The 21,394-nt window shown below is 46.4% G+C and overlaps 1 protein-coding gene across 2 annotated transcripts; it reads left to right on the forward strand.

Annotated features, from left to right (window-relative positions):
- The first annotated feature begins 1,332 nt into the window (after positions 1 to 1,332).
- LOC120423707 (uncharacterized) lies at positions 1,333 to 20,519 on the forward strand. 2 transcript variants are annotated; one of them, XM_039587612.2, is made up of 7 exons: positions 1,333 to 1,572; positions 6,332 to 6,551; positions 6,624 to 8,826; positions 11,070 to 11,828; positions 11,894 to 18,309; positions 18,378 to 18,442; positions 18,549 to 20,519. In XM_039587612.2, exons 3-6 carry the CDS (start codon positions 6,677 to 6,679, stop codon positions 18,380 to 18,382), a joined length of 9,330 nt encoding a protein of 3,109 aa, XP_039443546.1. In that variant the 5' UTR covers positions 1,333 to 1,572; positions 6,332 to 6,551; positions 6,624 to 6,676; the 3' UTR covers positions 18,383 to 18,442; positions 18,549 to 20,519. The 2 variants fall into 2 exon arrangements, with proteins under 2 accessions (XP_039443546.1, XP_039443547.1); XM_039587613.2 differs by lacking the exon at positions 1,333 to 1,572 and adding an exon at positions 1,604 to 2,169.
- Positions 20,520 to 21,394: the final 875 nt, after the last annotated feature.

Consider the following 21,394-nt stretch of genomic DNA (forward strand, 5'->3'; position numbering starts at 1 on the left):
TAGTGTATGTTTTTGAGGTGATTTTTATCAATTTATTTGCAAAATAAACTACTAAAGTTGGGATTTTTAATCACACATCGAGCCGATGACCTCGTTTAAAGTTGTACTTTTATCACATGAAACGTTTTACTTAAAAACTACTGTGTAATTTAACTTTTACTACAGTATTTCTTATAACAAAAATTGAATTAATAATAAAAAAATATTTTTGTTTTCACTGTGCGCAGTTTGCGCGCGTCATCAATCTCAATCACCCAAGATGGCGGCCTTTAGCACCCCCCTGGTTTGTACCCCGTTGAAGTTTAACTAAAAAGGGACGAACTGTCACTTTTTACACGGCGCTCACGCATACTATCACAACAAATGTTTGGTAGTGTTCGTTCGTTTGACATCAGTTGGTGTCAAACCATCGGGGTTTCAGTGTAGTCTAATACCTCCTTAAGTTAGCATCCTGGACCTTGCTGGCCAACAGAGAATAGAAAATGACAATATTCCAACAGTCGTTTTAAATTTTGTTGCGTTTACATTAATATTAAAAAAAACACTAATATTCATTTATTTTGAAAAATGTTATGGCGTACACTGAAAACCCAACCATGGTAGTTGCTACCATATTGTAGGGTTAAATTGAGAACACGCACCGACGTATCTTGGCTAAAAACATTCCGTGCTTGGATTGACTGATTATCGCAGTCAGTTTTACTATGTCGTGAGCGGTATGGTAATTTTAACCCTCCAATATGGAGAGAATGATAATGATTTCGTAATTGCTACCATGCAATTTTGTGGAAGCATGGTTCATTTTACCATATTTGCGTTTACTTTTACAAAAAAGCCGCAGTTAATTTAATAAGCAGCATTTTTAGCAAATGTTCTTAAAATTACCATGGTCGGGCTTTCAGTGTACGCTTTGTCTTTTAAGCTAAGTACAGGGAACGAAATAAACGTGGTCAAGAAAAGTTGCGCAAAAAAAAAAAAAAAACTATGAAAATTGAAATAACAAGCCATTGAAAACATTTGAATGAAAAAAATGTTTGAAGCTCGGTTTAGAGTGTATTTTACACCTGCCCAGTCGTTTTGCAATCATTAGTTTTCAAAATATCCAAGTATTGAAGAGATTTTTTTCGCCGAAAAAAAAAACTTCTTGCACACAAAGAAAAAATTGCTTTAAAACAGTCAAATTCAAACCCACCCAGACACACCCCTCGGCCTATCGATTTTACCGCCCTCGCTTGAAAATATAATTTCGCACCGGACATGACGAAAAAATCGAAACGATAGCAACGATACGAACGTACCGAAAAAGCGAGAAAAAAAGACGAGACGACGACGACTGCGACGACGAAGAAGACAAAAAAGTAAATTGCAGCCAGCAGCAGAAGCAGAAGCTCGGAAGCGAAAAATTCCAAAATCCTCGATTTTCGGCCGTTTTTCTCGGGTTTTCGGAGTGAAAAATGTCCACCTAGTGGGCAGCAGTGCCGTGCTACTCGTCGTTTCCCAGTGCGGTCAAGGTGGACAGCAGTATCCGGAGCGATCAGCGACGGAGGAGCGCTCCGGACAAAGTAGGCGAACGTAAGTAGAGGGAGAGAGAGAGAGAGACAGAGGGAAGGAATCTGTTTTTTCGTCGTCGGGGCAATTTCGTCATTTTTGATATTTGGTTTCCTTTGGCGGCGCGATTTTCGGAGAGCTGCGATCTGGTTGCGGAGTTCCGGAACGTTTTTCGTTCCGTATTTTGGGTGTACTCCGCCGCGGGTTCAACACCTAGCACATCCCCTCTTTGGACGAATCCGAGTAGGCTAGGGCCGAGCGTTCCGTGTGTGTTGGTGTGTTGGCCAGCGAAAAAAAAGCCAATCCAGCGACAATTTTGCTGCTGCCTTCTTCCATGTTATTCCCTGTCCCGACCCGTCCCGTCGTGGACCGAGCTACGGGGAAAAAAGCCAAAGTGTGTGTATGTTCGTGAAATGGTGGCTCGTTTCTGTGCTAGTGTTGGTGTGTTATTCAATGATGGAAGAATCGTCGTGAGAATTTCAGCAGCAGCCTCTCAAAATGGCACATCACCGAAAGCGGCAGCGGAACGAACGAAAAGAAGAAAAAAAATCGATGTCAACACTCGAGAAGGGCACATCGGCGGAAGAATTTGGTTTGAAAATTTGGGTTTGTGAAAGTCAGGTTAGATAAAAAAAAAAAAACAAACAAGCAAAGGGACTAGGAAAATTTAACAAGATGGCCGCAGAGCGGAGCTGTCAAATAGCAAATCGAAGAAGGCTTTGCAATCGTTTAGAGAAGCTGTTCAATGTTGAAAACCGCCTTTCGTTCATTGTTTCATACCAAAACATCATTACAACAAGATATTATTATAATCTGACTGTAACGGGTCACTTTGATATCGGTTTCGGAACACTCAAAATTATACATACGTTTGTTTTTTTTTATTGATCTTAGGAAGCAAAACGGTTTGTCAGGAAATATAATTTTTGTCAGTTTAGTTAATTACAAAACATCTCCAGAGCTTCAGAAAACGTTAGTTTGGGTTAAACATTATGTACATTCTAAGTACATGAAGTTTACATCTGTGTTTGGGAAGTGCGTTATTAAAGGCAAATTTAATTGCAGATAAAAGAGCATTCACTTAAAGTTGAACTACATTTTCTGCTATTATTTTGAATTAATTATTAGAAGAAAAAAATAGTACGCGGTGACTAGTTTGCAAACTATGTAGACGGCTTTGACTTGAGGTTGATTAATCAGGATTAGGACAGCTAGAAGATTAAAAGTTTTATTTGTTTCTTATCGCAAAAATAGTATATGATTTTCTATGTTTTCCTTTTATTATAGTGACAAAATCAGAATGAACATGACTAGTAACATTATATCGCCCTGTGCCCTGTAGGAAACCCCGTGTTGATTTTGAAAGACAGCAAGCCCTAAGAAAGGATATTGTCGAATGTTGCAGAAAATTCAGAATGAAACAAGTTTCATCCGGATACGAATTCCTTTGAAGTCTTGTCATGCATCCCAAATAAAACTGCTGTCACGTCAGAACTTTTCTACTGCACTACTTCATTAGCCACCGCCAGACAGAACCCTACAGCTCAGTAGCAGGCCGTGCATTACGCAATTGAATTGTATGAAGGCAAGAACACAGTGTTTGGGTTTTTCGCCTATCGCAGCAACCCATCGCCGTTCTGGTGTGCGCGCCAGTGTGACTTCATCGCACGGATAGCCTTGAATCCAGTTTCGAACGCTCTTTTATAATAGCCTACTGCGCGTCGTTGTTTTCATCGCGAGGAAGAGTCTTTTACTATACGTCTCTGTGGCCTGGGAGGACGACGGCAGACATTTTCTTTTCCGCGATTAATCAATCGAGCAGCGCCTGCTATAGAGAGTGTTGCTGTTGTGGCAGCAGCACCAGAAGGGAACACAACACAGAGAGGGTGGAAAAGAAAGGCAGAAAAAAAAATCCGCGACTCTAATTGCCGTTATCGGATTCTCAAACTCTTCTCTTGGTCGAGCTACGCTGTACACGGCCCAGCTCGCTTTGGCCACAACATTATACACACATAGTGCGGCTCTCGCCAACAATTTGCGCGAGTTTTCGCGTGTATTCGTTTTGCTTTCGATTAGCGCAAAATGGGCAAAAGTACGAAACCTACAAGATACGCTCACCGCGAGGAAGTGTGTTCGATAGAACAAAGACAAGCGCAGAAAACTGGTCCTCTGTACACGTCGTCGCGCTCGGGACTTTTGCAGTCCACGCTCGTGCTGGTGTGTGTTATTTTTATATTAAAACACCCGAATTGAATTCATTTTTATCTTGTTACAATTTTTTCGCTGCTCGCTTCCTCGCGATTTAAAAATAACATCGTCAAAATTGCGACGAGAATTTGAATCCCCCCCCTCTCTCCCATCGCTCTGAGGTTTCAGTCGCGGCTGACTAACCCGACGAGCCCCGGTGCGCTTCCGGAAAGTGGTGGTCACATCATCATCACAGTAGGCGCACCGTTGCATTGAATATCGCCACATCCATTTTAAAAATTTTGCGCTGTTTTGCTGTGGTGGCCTACTGCGAGGAGCACCGCACAAAACAGCAACATCAACACGAAAAAACACAGTCAACGATGGAGAAAAATTGATTCGTCTGTTTGAATAGTAGGGGGAAGGGAGGGGTAAGGTGGGGTGCGCGAGGATATGAGACTTTTTTTTCTCTTCACCGAAAGGTTGTCAAACAAGAACAAGTTATGTGTACAATTACTGCATGTTTAGTGGCTCGTTCGTTCGTTTGCTCGCTCTCTTCGGCGACTTGAAGTGTGTATTCGTGTGGCAGTAGGCTGTGAACTTTGGCATCGCACACACATGGAGACGAGCTCGCACCACTACAAAGATATGTTGCACTGTGGGGATGTCGGATTTGTTTCATGACTAAAACATACATGTTGGTAATGTTGACATATCAAACAACATTCTAGCAATTATCGAAGTAACCTGGTCGATTCTGACACTCGCTCGAATAAGTCTCAGTAAACTAAATCATCAGCAGAATAAACAGTTGGCGACGAGAATATCTGGAATCATGCAAGAGTTAATCGGTCGGTTAACCATGGAAGATCATTACGAGTAAATACTGGAGTGTAGTAACCTGCGATACCTCAAACCAGCAAGACGTGTGTCACTCAGCTATGTAAAAGGGAAGCGATACCAATTCTGAAGATATTGTCCACCGTCAATAACCAGTACTTTCAGCAAAGTTCAGTCCAAGTTGCCATGGCAAACGACCTTCTAGCAACTTATTTCATTATGATTATTCTGATCTACTCTGAAATTGCAAGAATCGCAATATACGTTTCAAGAGCAAAGCATTTCACGAGGGTACTAAAACTCTACGTCCGTATTAGAGAAAAGCTATCGTCAGAAAAAAAAAAAACATCTCGCGCAAATTCGCCCACACCCACTGTGCCGAGTTTGATTACTTTGCATTGTGTGTTGTGTGCCTTCTTCTGCTCATGTAGATGTGAGTTCTAGCCTCGCAGCACGCAACACTTTGGCACACCAACACTATCATTACACTTTTGCCACTTTCTGTCGATTCGATTCGACGACGACGGACTCCGGTGATGATGTGTGTAGTGTTGTGTAGTTGGTTGGAGCTTGGGGCTATTAAACCAAAGCAAATCCAAGTATGCGAGCGAGCGAGCGCGCGCCGAGCGAAAACTTGGACTACTTGGATGTGGGACAACACACTCCTCAGTACATTGGAGGATGGGTGGTGGCAGGAAATGAAATTATTTTTAAGGAAGGATAGAATGCGCATGTTTATTATTCACATTCTGGTGTCGTTGTTTATTCTCTTGTTTGCTTGGGGCTTTTTTTTTCACGACCATCACACACACACTATCTGCCCTGCGTTGCTGGAGAATACGAGGTGCAGAAAAATTGTGTGTGGGATTGGGGTGGTGTTGGGAATTTTGGCACCACCACTCCGCGCACAACCCTTCAGAAAGGCGATGAAGCAATAAAAGATCAATAATTTCATGTTTTATTCTGTGTGCACTGACTTGACACTAGTAGGCTGGTTGAACGATGGTTGCTTGCACTCCTGTCAAATAGCTGTGGGGGGAGGCCATTTTGTGTGTGGTGCCGCCGCCCCATCGTCGTCGTCAAAGTAGGCTGGTTGATTCAAAACCGACCAACTGAAACGTAAACAAAGCCAATTTTAGCATTTTGGCATTCGTCCCCCTCTCTGTTTGAAGTTGTTCCAGGCCCCGCCTAATTCATAGAATTATTATTGTTATTATTCTGTGTCATTTTTCGTGACTATCTGATGGCCGATGCCCTGCGGCCACTGCCGTGAAATTAAGCCTTTTTCGCTGCTTGTTTCTCTTTTCATCTCGCTAAAACGTTTGCTGCCACATCTGAATAAACGCACACACATTCAGCGTTCGCTGGAGTTCTTCGTCGTCGTTTTTTTTTTGCACCTTTTCGCACTGAATATGTTGCGAAAAGATGCTGAGCTGGTTGACCTCCGGAGAGCGGCGACTGATGATGCCTCGTAGTGAGAGTCGGTTGAGAGAGCGCGAAAGATCACAAATAACAACAACGTCGCGATTCTGGCTGAACGTGAACCTTTACACGGGAGAAGATCCAGCAGTGATGAATGCAGTCTTTCGTTTTCTTCCTCTGGCGCTGGTTCTGTTGGGTTGGGGTATTGTCCGCGAACACCGGCGAAGAGCGGACATTTTGTGTATTTGTTTAACCCTACTATTTTACTCTCCTCACACACATCAAACGCCAAGGTCACAGTTCAGCAAACTAACCTCTTCCTTTTCCGTTGCAGATTTTCAGGATCTCCTGATATGAACTACTTTGTCATGGCCGTTTTGCCATCGCCAGCTTGGAACAGTAAAGGCCACCTGAACTTTTATAGCATAGGAGATCCTCCCACAGCAGCAGCAGCAGCAGCAGCAGAAGTGCACAATTCAACAAAAGAAGCAATTTCGTCGTCGTTACCAGGATTTACGAGCGACGAGCGTAGAGAAGATTAGAGTGAGAAAGAGGTGAGTACAAGTTTAGATCGCGTGCTAAAAGTGCCACAACCACAACCGGCTATTCTTCTCTTCCCATTGCAGACAGTTCTTCAGTTCGATGATTATTTTAATGTGAGAGTTTACAGTCGAAAATAATGTCTGCAACGTCGTCTATAAGTTCAACATCGGCACCGAATAATAACAGCAAGAGTAGTAATAGCAGCAGCAGCGGTAACAACAATTCCAGCAATGCCCCCAACATTGTCATCCTGGAGAATCAGATCCTGGACAGTAACGATGTGGTGGCGGCGGCCGGTCTCCAGCAGTTGTCCAACGCGGGCACGATAAAGCTGACCCGGGACTGCGCCTTACAGTATTCGAATTTAATCAACAGCTACAACAGCAGCAGCAGCAGCAATAACAGTACGACCGGCGCGAGCAACAACGGCAGCGCGCAGATGAACACGGTCAACATCATCCCCGGGGACGCGTCTCAGACGAGCTCCCGGGTGCAAGTGCTCAGCAATGTGCAGCTCGTGTCCAAGGGAGGCTCGCAGCCCTCAACCTTTAGCTACGTGGACGCGAGCGGAAAGAACTTTAACGTGCTCACGTCGAGCGGAAAAATCAGCACCAACAAGCTGATCAGTGTGCCGATTACGAAGGTCAAATCCTTCAACCACATCGGCCAACAGCAGCAGAGTACGCAGCAGGCCCAGCAGACGCAGATTCTGTCGACTCAGCTGCAGCAGCAAAAAGTGACAGTGCCACGAAGCATACAGCTGGTAACGAGGATACCAAACTCAACCATTTCCGTCAGCAATGGCCGGGTGCAGCAGCTCACCCCGACGATATCGTCCTCCAGCCAGCCACAATATTCCATTCAACAGTACGCCGATTCCGGCACGGCCATCTCGTCGTCCAGTCTGGACATCAAGGCGTCAACGCCGGTTCCCGTCGTCAGCAGTACCAACAACAGCAGCGGCAAAACGACCACCACCGGCAAGGGCAAAGCCGCGTCAACGTCGTTGAAAATGATGCAAAACACGCCCATCAACCACGGTGGACCCAAATCCGCCGTTGGCAAAGGAATGAGTGTCAGCCTGAAGAGTGTCCGGAACAACTCGAAAAGCACCGTCACCGGACTCAACCCACAATACTACGTGAAAAGCTCGACCAACGGGACACTCCAACAGAGCCAGCCCGGTACGACAACGTCCATCTACACGACGTCCCCGGCTCAAGCGGTGTACCACAACCCAACACCTCACCCACCCCAACAACAACAACAACAGCCAATGCAGTACCCCATCACCACCGTTCCAAGCACCGGCAAAGGCAAAGGTGTCTACAAAACCTCAAAAAATCAACTAATCCAACTACAACAACAACAGCAGCAACAACAACAACAACCCCATCAATCTCCCCAGCGATCGGTCACGCCGCAGTCCCCGAGTCCCATCGGCACGCCGTACAGCGTCCCACTCTCAACCACGAGCACGCGCTATCAAAACTACAACTCGTACTCGATCCCATCCTCCCAACCACCCACCACGACCCTTGCGGGCAGTAGCTACAAAACCACCTACAGCAATCTCTACCCGGCCAACCCGTCGTACGACTCAAGCTCGGTTCCGATGAGCGAACCGACGCCACCGCCACCACCGCACCAGATCCAACCCTCGATGACGGTCACCGGTTACACGTCAACCACCGGCAAGGGCAAAAAGTACGGAGCACCTATCCTAAACAACAATAACAACGCCGACGGCGGCAACTTCACCGCCATCACACCCGTTAAGATGAAGGGCTCGGGACGGGGTCGCAACAACAGCGTATCCAACTACCAACCAACCGACTCAAACCCGACTCCCTACCAGCAACAACAGCGATACTCGGCTTCCCCCTCGAGACCGCAACAATTCCAACCCTCGCCAATCCACCAGCAGCAGCAAAACCAGCAAATTACGACAACGAGTGGCGGTGGTGGTGGTCGCGACGACCACTACATCATCAACGGGCAGCAGATGACGGACGAAACGTCCGCCCGGATACTGCAGAGTTTGTCGCAAAAGACGGCGCCGCCGGACCAGCCGACCAAGTACAAACCCCAGCAGCAGTTTACGTTCTACGGCTCGGACAGTGTGCCGCAGTCGCCGAGCAGTGTGCCGGCCACGTTCATTCCGGGCAGTACCAACAGTGGAAGCAGTGGGGGAGGTGTTAGTAATACCAATATCCCAGGCATTGTGTACGATCCCAGTGATGCGCGGTTCTACGATGAAAAGAGCGACGGGCGGCGAACAACGAGGTAAGATTGGTTTGATGGCCAAAGAAGCCATTTTGCGTCATTGTTCGTACAATTTTGACAGCTATTTTGCCTTAAGTTACACTCTGAAAAAATAATTTTTCTCACTTTTCGAAAAAAAAAAAATGTTACAAAAAAACCTAAACTGGAACACCTGTGTTTGCTCCAAGTGGTCGGCCGCTGGCCGGCAGCGAAATTATAAAAAAAGGATTTTGGAAGCATTGCCTCGTTTTTCCATAGGAGGTCTGTATTTCCTTTCGTTTACTGTCAAGTTTGATCCATTGCCAAAATATTTCAAATTCCTGCATTTTAATTTTTTTTAAGTTGTAAACTTCCAATTTAGAGTTTTTTTTTTTAAAGGTCCTATAATAGTAGTTTATGCAACATGTTGCAAAAAGAAGATTTTTTCAGCACGAGTCGTACATTTATCCAACGAGGTTCACCGAGTTGGATAAATACGACGAGTGATGAAAAAATCAAGTTTTGCAACAAGTTCCATACAACGTTTTTTGCAATTCCGAAAAACACACTTTGAACGAAATTATATGACAAATGCCTATGCATTGAGTCAATGAATCGTTTAAATCAAAAAAATGTTGAAAAGTATAACTTTTCCTAACAAGTGCTGAAAAGTTCAACTTTTCAGCATCCATTTCAGTGCTGAAAAGTAGAACTTTTCAGCATTTGTTTTGAAAAGGGTTACTATTCGATTCTGTTATTTTTGGTACAGAAAAGTAGGCTGTTTCGTCGCTCAAGAATGACAGGAAAAGTAAATTGTTTCACGACGGAATTGCAAAAACAATATTTTCAAATTTAGCTTTTTAGGGTCTTTTAAAATTGTTAGTGGTGTTCCAAAAAAAGGAAAAAAAATGAAATTTTGTTTATTGGACCTTTAAAAAAATACTCACGGAATTTACATATTTTTTGCCAGAAATTTTCAAAACTCCTAAAATTTAAAAGTACAAAAGTTTCCAAAATTCCAAGGTTACAGAAATTCATAAAATTCCAAATCTAATAATTAACGACATAACCTAAATTCCTGAATTTCTAAAAACTCCCAAAACTCATAAAATTCATTAAATTCCAGAAATTTTCAAAACCACGAAGTTACATTTTTTTTTCAAATTCTAAATTTCCTAAAATTCTCAAAATTTCTAAACTTTTTTATATCTCCTTTTTAACTTTAAAAAAAAAAAAAAAAAAACAGAAATCTCTTAAACTCTTTGATTCCAGAAATCCCCTTAACTCCATAGCTAAAAAAAATGTAATTTCCAAATTTCCTATAATTCCATAAATGTCTCATTTTCAACAAATGTTAAAAGAAGTTATTGTTATAAAAATTTAATATTTTATTAATTTACGGGATTTTAGAAATTATTGCAATTCCAAGAATTCATGAATTTCTGTAATTTAAAAAAATATCGGTTTCCTGTAATTTCAAAAATATTAGAGACTTCTGAGATTTCAAGAATATTTGAGATTTATGGAATTTCCGTAATTTTAGCTTTTTGAGAATTGCTAGAATGTTAAAACCTTAAATATTTCTGGATTTCTTGGAACTACAAGAGTTAAATGAATTTCAGAAATTTCAGGAATTTAAGGACTCAGCTTATTTTGTTGGAAATTTATATCCAAAAAAATACGAAAAATTAAAGAAGAAAAACATAAAACAAGAGAAGTAAAGTTTTTCGTAGAAAAAAAGATGCTCAAAATGACCTCCTCAACACGGGATAAATAAAAAAAAATCGAAAACGGAATTTGGACAGTAGCTTTGAATTTATAATTTTTTTTTCCCTGAATTTATAAATTTTCAAATTAATTTTTTTTTGAGAAAAAAAAAATTCTGAATATTTTTTTAATTTAAAATTGTCTAAATTCAAGCATTTTTTTGAACTTTAGAATTTTACATATTAAAAAAATAACACACTTTTATTTTCTTAATTTTAAAATTTTTGAGTTTGAATTTTGAATAGCACTTTTTTTGGGAAACAGCGAAAAAAATAGTGTTTTTTCTTATTTTTCTGAATATAGAATAAAACCAGCATAAAACAAAACATTTTAATCATACAACATTGTATGGAGATTTGTATCGACGAACTAATTATGCAAAATTGATTCTAAAGAAATAAAAGTTATTCATATTATTTCAGCCAAATTACAAAAAAAAAAAAAAGTTATTTTGGGTAAATTACTCAACTTAAAATATGCCCAAGGTCTAACAGAGTGTTTTCCCTCTCCACTTACAGCACCTCGGAGATCATCACGTACGCGGACAACATTCCGCTGCGCGAGGGTTATCCTCCGGATTACAAGTGCTACCCGCGCGTTGACGACGACCACATCGGCGAAGAGGTGCGACCCGCCCCGGTGGACACCTCCAACGGACGGTACTTTTTACTCCAAGCGGTGATGCAGGATCACACCTACTTTGCTCCGCCACCGGAGTTGAAACCGCCCGAACCTCCACCGATGTTAGCAACAGCAGCGCCACCAGTTCAAACGCCGACTTCGGTCGCTACCCCGCCCGTAATCACACCCGCATCCTTACACCAGCACTTGTCGAAGCAAAAATCGAGCTCACCTGCTCCGGCGATCACGTCGAGTGCTGGAGGTTCAACGATCCCGTCGTCGTCACTTGCCACGACAATTTCCTCGACCGCCTCGGTCCCGGCTCCGTTGACACAGATGAGCCTCAGCTCGCTGGCGGCGTACACGAGCAGTGTCGTTGCGGCGGCAGGATCAATATCTCCGGCACCTACGGCTGTGGCAGGTTCCAACAGCAGCGGCGGTCTCGATTACATGTACCAGCGGCAAACGGGGCCGCAGGACGACGACGCCAACTCGGTCATCAGCACTGGGTCGCGCAACTTTAACGCCATGGACAACGATCTGGGCGAGGAAACCGAAACGGCCCCGGAGGGGGAAGGCGAGGACGATTCCGTCACTCGATGCATCTGTGATCTTACCCATGACGATGGCTACATGATTTGCTGTGATAAGTGCTCGTGAGTATTTTCTTTGGAGACGCTTTTGAGTCACTTCTGATTGTTTGTTTCTTTTTTTTTTGCAGCGCCTGGCAGCACGTTGACTGTATGGGCATCGATCGGATGAACATTCCGGACGAGTACAATTGTGAAATGTGCCAGCCGCGGGCAGTGGACAAGAACCGTGCCCGGATGTTGCAGCTGGAGAAGCGCAAGGAGCAGTCACTGTTCTTGGCCAACAACAATCTGCAACAGCAACAACAACAGCAGCAGCAGCAGCAGCAACAACAAATGCAGCAGGTTGCGGATCCGGCCGTGACCAGCACGAACCTCCTCAACGTGCCCGTGACCTCGAGTGGGACCGGCACCGGTGGGAAGGGCGCCAATCAGTACACCACCGGGAAGGCGCTGGCCGGAGCGAAGAAGAACAAACCTGCAGGTACGGGGTCGAAGAAGAACAAGGCAGCGGCCGGGGTCGAGGGAGGAGTGCCGGCGGTGCCGAAAAAGATCAGCAAAAAGACGGCCGAGAATGCGCTGAACAGGCTTAACGGAAAGCGCAAAGAGTTGAAGAAGCCGTCGAAGAAAAAGGTCAAAACGACCGAGCAGAACGCGGAGAAAATGTCCAATATGATCCGGACGTGGATCGACAATTACGAGCGTGCCATCACTAACCACTATTCGCCGGAGTTGCGGGCCCGGTTACAGGCCTTTGGCAAGATGCAGTCGCAGAATCCACTGCTCAATTCGGACCGCCTCATTCCGGCCGCGTCGGTGACGAATCTGATGCAAAAGTGTACGACCGTGCCACACGCCGGAGGTAAAATCCTCATCAGCACCGGTGACATCGAACCAAAGACCCCCATCATCGAGATCCGTGGCAAGTACATGATCTCGTCGCAGCACAAGCAGTTGCAGTCCCTGTTTAACATGGCCGCCAACGGAAAGCTCAGCAACAATAAAAACGCCGGACCGTTCCTATTTCTGTACCAGTTGACGCAAGGCGGTATGGAGTTGTGCGTGGACACCCGAACGTACGGAAACGATGCCCGGTTCATACGGAGATCGTGCCGGCCAAACGCGGAAATCTTGCACAACGTGGACAAAGGTGTGGTGCATCTGTACATTGTGTCCACCTCGAACATCAAGGCCAACACCGAGATCACGATCAAGCACGACGAACAGCTGATCCAGAGGGTAGGCGGAGTTGTGATACTAACGCACACGACCGTGACGAAACTGTGCGCGTGTGGCCTCATCAAGGAGTGCCAGTACTCGGCTCAACTCAGCGAGGGATTGCTTCCTCCGGCGGCAGCCGTGCCAGCTCTGGCACCAGCGCCCATTCCAGGACCTGGCGATGCACTGGCCAACATTGGCAACACACAACCAATCCCAGGAATAGCACAAACACCTGCGTCTGTGGCGGCGTCCGCGACAACTCCCATCAATTCCGGAATGCCAGCCCTCACACCGTCTGGAAAGCCGTCCAAAAGCAAGAAGAACAATGGCGCCCTCGCGGACGGTGAGAAGAAACCGCCCAAGAAGCCAAGAAACAGTCGATCCACCAGCTCGAATACCGATTCGACCCGGCTAAGGTCAATTTCATCCAGTGGAGACAGCATCAACGAAATGTTGATGTACGTCCAGCAACAGCATCAACAGCAGCAGCAGCAACAATCCTTATCGCATCAGCCACCGATGCCGATGGGTGGCCACGCGCCCTTATCACCGATGCATCAACCGCATCATCAGCAGCAGCAGCCCCAGCAGATTCCGTCGCAAATGATCTCTCAACAGATGCACTTTATGCACCAGCAAAGTCCAACTCAATTGATGCCGCACCAACCGTTGCAGTTGAGTCAACCTCCGCCAATGCAGCAGCAGCAGCAACTCCAACCTCCGGTGTACATGTACAGTCCGACTCCCCCACAACCCAACCATCCGCCGCAGATCGTGATGCCTCCCCGTACGCCACCACCTCCGGTCAGTCCCGTTGGTCTCAACAACCGGCCCGGGTTCTACACCGAGATCAAATCACCAATGAACTCACCCCCGCTCAATCTTAGTGCTGCCGGTCCACCTCCACTGGTGATTCCGACGGCCAAGTTGACCCCGCAGGCACCACCATCGCCGCAACCAATGCCAATGTTGCCCGTGGCTCCTCCCCCGCTGAGAGAACAACACCCGGAGGAAAAGCCTCGCCATCTGGAAATGATCCACCAGCAGCAGCAACTTCACCAACAACACATCATCGAAGATGTGCTCAAGATCAAAATCAAATCTCCAACGGCCAGCCCGGTCAAGCGAGAATCCGCACCTTCACCAACGATGACCAGCATGCTGTCGCCACCTCCACCACCCCCAATTCCAATCGCCCAACGGTTACTCTGCGCGGAGACGCTCAAAAACGAGCTCTTTCACTCGCACTTCTCACCCGCATCGCCGACGCCGCTGCCGAAATCGTCCCCGGTCAAGCTCGAGTATCCCCCGTTGTCCCCGGTTGTGGCACCCGAAATCAAGCTGGAGCAACAACCCTCGCGGATACCGACGCCACCCCCGCCGACCTCTCCCGTTGCGGTGAAAATTGAGCACGAAGTTAAGGAGGAACTTAGTGTTCCGGACGCCGTCCACATGGACCCGCTTCCGCTGGTCAAGAAGGAAGAATCGTTGCCGCAAACGCCCGAGTCTCCGCTCAAGGAACAACCTCCTCGACCCGTTACACCACCCATGTTGATCGAAGATGTCAAGGAAGAACCCAACCTATGTGACAGCTTGCCCGGTTCACCGGTCAAGTCCTGCACGGGTCTTGTCCCAGGCAGCGTTAGCAGTGGCAACAGTACCAACAGCTCACCGATCGCGTCCCATCATCAACTTCACCTGGGTGGAAGCGGCGGCAGCGGAAAGAAAAAGTGTCCTTCCTCAAAGGACGCTGCCCCTGCGGGGGGTGCCACGACCTCGACACCAACGGTCAAAGAGGAGAAGAAGCCCTCCCGGAAGCTGACCCGCGAGGAACGCAAAATGGAAGCGATCGTGAAGGCGTTTGAGAAGATGGAACAATCGCAGCAGCGCAAGCAAGAGCTCAAAGTACAGCGGAAAGAGGGCAAACGGAGAAGCGTTTCGTCGTCGACGCCGGACGAGGGAACGCCCTGCAGTTCGGCCAAGAAACGGTCGCTCAGTTCGTCGCAGCAAAAGCGCAAGAAGAAGAAGAGCAAGTCGTTGAGCCAGCACTTTGGATCGCCGAACCAGAGTCGCAAGAAGAAAGTGTCCAAATCGTCATCGTCGTCGTCGAAGAAAGCATCGCGGTCACTGTGTTCCGATCGTCCGTACGAGAGTAAGGCCGCCGAACTGCTGTTGACGTTTTCGCAGTCTGCGGAGCAGTCCCAGTCGTCGTACTTTGGGGACGATGTAAAGCCGATCGCGGGTGAAGGTCCGGAACTGCTCAACAACAACAACAACAATAACAACACTGCGGCGTCCGTGTCCAACTTGCCGTTGCTCAGTTCCGTGTGCATGCTGGTGGAAGCTGCGGTCGGCCCGTTGGAACAGGTTGCAGGATCGACGCCGACGGGATCTTCGTTGACGCCTTCGGAGCAGGACTTTAAATTTCCCCAGAAGGCGAAAACCAAGAAGAGCATGAGTCGCGAGTGGCTCAGCGGTCAGGTGTTGGAAAATAGTGCGACGGTTCCGTTCCGAAGGATCACCCCCGACCAGGACTCGGGCTACATGAGCGAGGACAAATCGCACGACTACCGACCGTCGTCGGTAACGACTCCGCTGGGCGTGGACGTTGGCGATGCGAACATTTGCATCGCAGCGAAGAAGGTCGAGGAATTCATCGCCCAAAATTCGCCCCAACCGGACGAGCTAGGTTCCAGTAGTGCGAGTACAATTGTGGCCGCATCCGCTGCCGTCGTCACCACTCCCGTCGAGCCAAGTCACGTTCAACCGCAAAGCAACGTTTCGGAGAGTGCCGCGGTGAAAAAGCGTTGGCTTCGGCAGGCCATCTCGGAGGAGACGGACGAACTGACACAGGCCTCGTCTTCGCCACCTCCGCCGAACGGATTCACCACGCCACTGAAGAAGCGACGCGTCATTTGTACATCGGAGGAGACGACCCCGCAGATTACCCAGCACCAGCAACCCATTCTGTCGGCGCAAAAGATCGACTTTGCCAACCATGCACCGATGACGATGTCCAGCGTGACCAACTACTCCGACAGGAGCATGTACTGGAGCAACGCCGTGCCGACGGCCTACGCCGAGGAGAAGCACGCCATGGATCTGTCCCGAACGGCACCGGTGGTTACTCCGTTGGTGGTACAACAGCAGCAACCTCGCATCGCCCCGTACAAGATAGTCCCGATTGCGCAAGCGTTGACTCCGCTGCACTTTACCGACCCGGATCCCCTGCCTTTGCCACCACCCCCTCCAGCAGTTGTTCCTCCACCGGTGATCCAGATCCACCACCAGGAATCTCACGTCGAGTACACGCCACGACCCCAGGTCATACCGAGCTACGAGCCCCTTCCACCTCCAGCATCTGCAGTAGCCGCAATGGTCCCAGCATCGCTCCTACCCCCAGTGGTCGAACCTGAACCTCAACAACAACCCCAACAACAACAACAACACGTTCGCATCGACGTGAGCTATCCGACCGCCGAACATCAACCATCGTCGTCGGTTCGAAGCATCCCGCGCAGCAAGGGCAGCCAAAAGTACATTGGCAGTCCGGCCAAGTTTGCGCCGCCGTCGCCGGCCGACTCGCAGCACAGCAGTTCGGTGGCGGAAACGCCCGAGAAGGGGTCGCTCGCGGGAAGTGGCGGCAGCAGTGTGGCCAACTCGGACGTGGATGAGGAAGCGGAAGTGAAGGTGGAGGTGAGGGTAGCTGAACCTGAGGTTGAGGAGGTGCGCGAGGAAAGTGTGGTTGAACCGGAAGTGGAACCGGAGTTGAAGGAGTCCAGTGAAGTGGTGCATGAAGAGGAAGTGATGGACGCAGGGGAAGTTGTGGTCGAACAGATGGAAGTGAGTTCTACGGAGATGGAAGAGACGACGACGGTGGTGACGGTGCAAGAGGAAGAACCGCCAGCAAAAGTTGAAAAGATTGAACCAGCTGTGGTGGTGCCTGTGAAACCTGCGGAAGTGGTGAATGGACGCGATAAGTTGAGTCGCAAGGTTCCGGAAGAGGAGTGCGAAAAGAACGAGTTGGAAGATTTGCAGAAGGCCATCGCGTCGTTCCACTCGGAGAACATTATGACGCTTATTTCACGGAACAAGAAGGCCAAAAAGGGGAACCGAGAGGGAAGTGGCGGATCGAAGAGACAATCCAAGGTCAAGCAGAGTTCGTTTGCTAAAGAGGAAGTTTCTTTGACGCCACCTGTGTCTGTTTCCCCTGTGCAACCGGAACATGTTGAACCGGTGGTATCGGAACCAGTTGAACCTTCAATTGAGTTTGTACCATCGGAACCGGAGCCAGAACTCGCGCCACAACCAGTTCCACCACCCGCACCACTTGTGGTAACATCGGAAGAGACTTCCGTCTCGACACTCAGTCGATCTTACTCGCATCCTTCGTGGGTCTCCACAGCGGAAGCATACCGAGATCCCCCCACGGAGATCCGCACCAGTTTGTCGACGCTTCGGCCGGACATTCCGCCAATCAACTTCAACTCGCCCAGCACGTACCAGTCCAACGCGGCACGGAACCTGTTGACTTCACTGTCAGTTGGTTCTGAACCGCTGTCGTCGCTGACGAGCTTCCGGTCAAGCAGTACATTCCTCGATTATCCCAAACCATCGCCACCGGCACCGGTGACGACATCATCGGCCGTTGCAGCGACCAACGTCGTCCCCGGAAGTAGCATCTACCAGTACCGACCATCGACAGAAATCAGCAGCCTGCTCGAGAAGGGATTCTCCAGCACTCGACCGTCCAGCTTTGCGACGCTCGGTACGGAACGTGTTCCCAGTGTAACCGGAGCTAGTGGAACGCCCATCGCCACCGAACGAACCGTAACCAGCTCGTTCCTGTCGTCGCTGGCATCCCCCAAAGTGACGGAAAACCTCTCGACTTTGGGCTCGTCCGCGACCGCCTACCCGAAGATCTTCACCAAGACGGCCAGCTCGGACCCGCGGCTGAACCCGGCGTTGACCACTCCGGAACCGGTGGCACCAATCACCCCCAAACGTAAGCTCTCTATCAACGAATATCGCCAGCGGAAGATGGCATCGTGCAGCAGCAGTACAAGCGCCACGCCGTCCACCGGATCCGAGACGTGCACGTCGTCGACGGTCGCCGCCACCTGTAGTTCCTCCACGAGCAGTAGCAGTAGTAGCAGTCCCGGATGTGGCAACGTAAGCAGCAGTCTCGGTAGCAACGACGTCAGCAGCTCAATCAGCAAGGAGCTCAGCCTGGAGTTGGAGCTGGAACTCGGTGGTGGCAAGGACGAGACGGGGGACATCACCGTTGGGACGACCATGGAACCGACCAGCTCGACTGAGGAAGCAGGTAGGGTTGTTGGGGTGTTGAGGTGAGAAGTGTTGAGTTTTAATTTTGATTTATCTTTTTTTTTTCAGTGTAAGCAGAAGCTGGGAATCGGCTGAATTACATTTGCCAAGAGAGTTGACGAAACTTTGCAACGGTATGTATTAACATCCAAGAAAATGTGTAGTGCCTCGTATTAAGAACTAAGATTAAGTTCTTCGTAAAATAAAATCAAAAAATACAACGTAAACCGATAATTTCAGCCTTGCTGGACGTGTGACCTGAACAAAAAAAAACCGGACACGAGACTACCACCCAAGATTGCAGAATAGGACGCTGGTCGTTTGTTGATCTTCATCGGTGTGGAAGCTCCAAAGCTAAGCGCGGTTGGCTGAGTGGTTGTGTGTGATTACAGGGAAGCGGCTGTAAGAGCTGAGGGCAAGGACGCGGAGTGGAGAGGAGGAAGCTATACTTCTTGTGGAAGTAGATTCATTAATCTGATGAAGCTAAGATTATTAATTGTAATAAAAATCTAGTGTATAAGGCTACTTAGGGCGCGTGTACAGCAGAGCAGTGCAGAGAGATAAGAGAGTGAGAGAGAGAGAGAGAGAGAGAGAGAGAGATCTTGTAAATATACTTTCAATAGTATAACCTTGGCTGAACACAACGATTGTGACGATTCTGTTTCTCCAATTTACACACCATTGACTATAGAAAACTCGTATATACAAAACCACAACCACAGCATAAATGCACGAATGCAAAATAGTTTAAAACAAAGAATAATATACATAAATTATAGTTGAGCAAACCTTGTAACATACACCCAAGCTTACCGATTCTTGATTCGTTTCTCCCACCTTTCCAGGATATTCTTTCCACAATCTCTCCTCCCTCCCCCCAACCCTGACAGTAAAATCTCCAGTGAAACCCACCTGTTGTAGCAAAACTAAAATCTGATTGACAACTACTCTTACTAAATTCTCGCCAGTTGTAAATATGTGTACAGAGCAATGCCTAAAAAAAGGCAGAACAAAGTTGATAAAATAAAAACACTCGAAATGTTGGTGAAAAGCTCGGCATACATCGTGTAAAATAGTACAAATAGATTGTATAAAAAAATAAAACAACAGAGACACATGGGTAAAGAAGGGCAAATCGTGAACACTTAAAGTGAATTTAAAAAAAAGCTATAATATATGAAAGCATTGCGAAAAATAAAAACTCTAATAAATATAATCCAAAATAGCTTGTACCCTTAAAAGTAGCAGGAAAAAAAACAAACAATCGCAAGTACACATTTTAAAACAACAAATCAAAAGAAGCTGAATGAAGGCATGCTTGCTAAAACCGAAACCGAACTTATTTCCCAACAACAAACCAGGACATGAACACTACAAAACAAAAAGAATGCTCTGTTGGCAGAGAGTTTATCTCGTATTAGAGCCAACAAAAACTAGATCGGTAGGACACAGCTTGAGCTAAACACAAACAAGTAAATTATTACAGCTAAAATTTAAGACGTACGCTAACGTAGATTAAAGAAAAAACACCTTCGCATGAGAAAAGAAAAACAACCCTAAAATGGAAAACGATTTGTCTTCGTTTGATATGCTTGTAAATACTGTAAACTTTATTTATGTTGTAAAACAAACAAACACACACACTACTAAACCAGTAAGAGAGCCTACTTTTTACGCAAAGAGAAAAAAGGTAATTTTAAAAAATACACGATAAAAACAATTAAACCCTGATTCCCGAACGCGATGCAGTGCATTGGTGAGAGTGGAAAGGATGAGGATGCGACCGCTGTGCCCCACCCTTTCCGGTTAGTTAGAGTTGGTCACCCGTGAGAGCCGCGCGCACGGACATCTTTTAAACGACTATTCCTACTTTTTCGGTTCAAACATTTCCCACCCCCACCCCTTATCACAATGTGCGTGCGTGAGCGTGAGTGCGGGAAAGACAACGTGTACAGAAATCACCATACACGGAAGGCACGGCACGGCGGAACTTCCTGATACCATAAACAGAGGATTAACCATAGAGTATATTGAAAATTGTTTAAATGTTCTTTTTTGTATATTTATATTTTTTACACAAACTAATTAAGATTATTGAAAAATAAAGTGAAAAAAACGATGAAAAAGTAAACAACACATGTAATATACAAAGCAAAAATGGATCATGATTGAATTCAGACAAAGAAAATAAATAATTGAAAAAATAAAATATTTTTCTCCGTGTTTGAAAGGTGATGACATTTTCCTTGGCTAGAAATTAGAATATTCTTCATCTTTCAAGCATTTTTTTTAAATTTTATTATAGGGAGAAAGCAACTTTTTGTCCGACTTGGCCATTTTGGTAATTTTGTTTGTTTTGATCGTTTAAGTCATTTTGGTCGTTCGACCATTTTGGTAATTTTCATCAATTTGTTTGTTTAGGTCGTTTCGGCCATTTTGTTCGTTTTTGTCGTTTTGGTAATTTTGGCTGACTTGGTCATTTTGGTCGTTCTGAACATTTTGGTCGTGTTGGCTATTTTGGCCGGTAATTTCGCCGTTTTGGTAATTTTGAGAGTTTTTGCCCATTTTTGTCGATTATGTAATTTTATCCATTCTGGTCGCTTTGATAATTTTGCCCGATTTGGTTATTTTGGTCGTTTAGGCTATTTTGGCCGATTTGGTCATTTTGATCGTTTCGGCCATTTTGGTCATTTTTATTATTTTGATCGTTTTGATCATTTTGGTCGTTTTGGTAATTTTATCTATTTTGTTCGATATGGTAATTTTATTTTTGCAATTCCGTCGTAAAACCACTTACTTTTCCTGTCATTCTTGAACGACGAAATAGCCTACTTTTCTGTACCAAAAATAACAGAATCGAATAGCAACACTTTTCAAAATAAATGCTGAAAAGTAACACTTTTAAACATTTTTTTTTGATTTAAACGATTTATTTACAAAATACATGAAAATTTGACGTAAAATTTCACTCAGAGTGTGTTTTTTGGAATTGCAAAAAAATGTTGTATGGGACTCGTTGCAAAACTTGATTTTTTCAGCTCTCTTCGTATTTATCCAACTCGGTGAACCTCGTTGGATAAATGTAC

This window comes from Culex pipiens, chromosome 2, assembly GCF_016801865.2.
Source record: "Culex pipiens pallens isolate TS chromosome 2, TS_CPP_V2, whole genome shotgun sequence".
Lineage (NCBI taxonomy): Eukaryota > Metazoa > Arthropoda > Insecta > Diptera > Culicidae > Culex > Culex pipiens.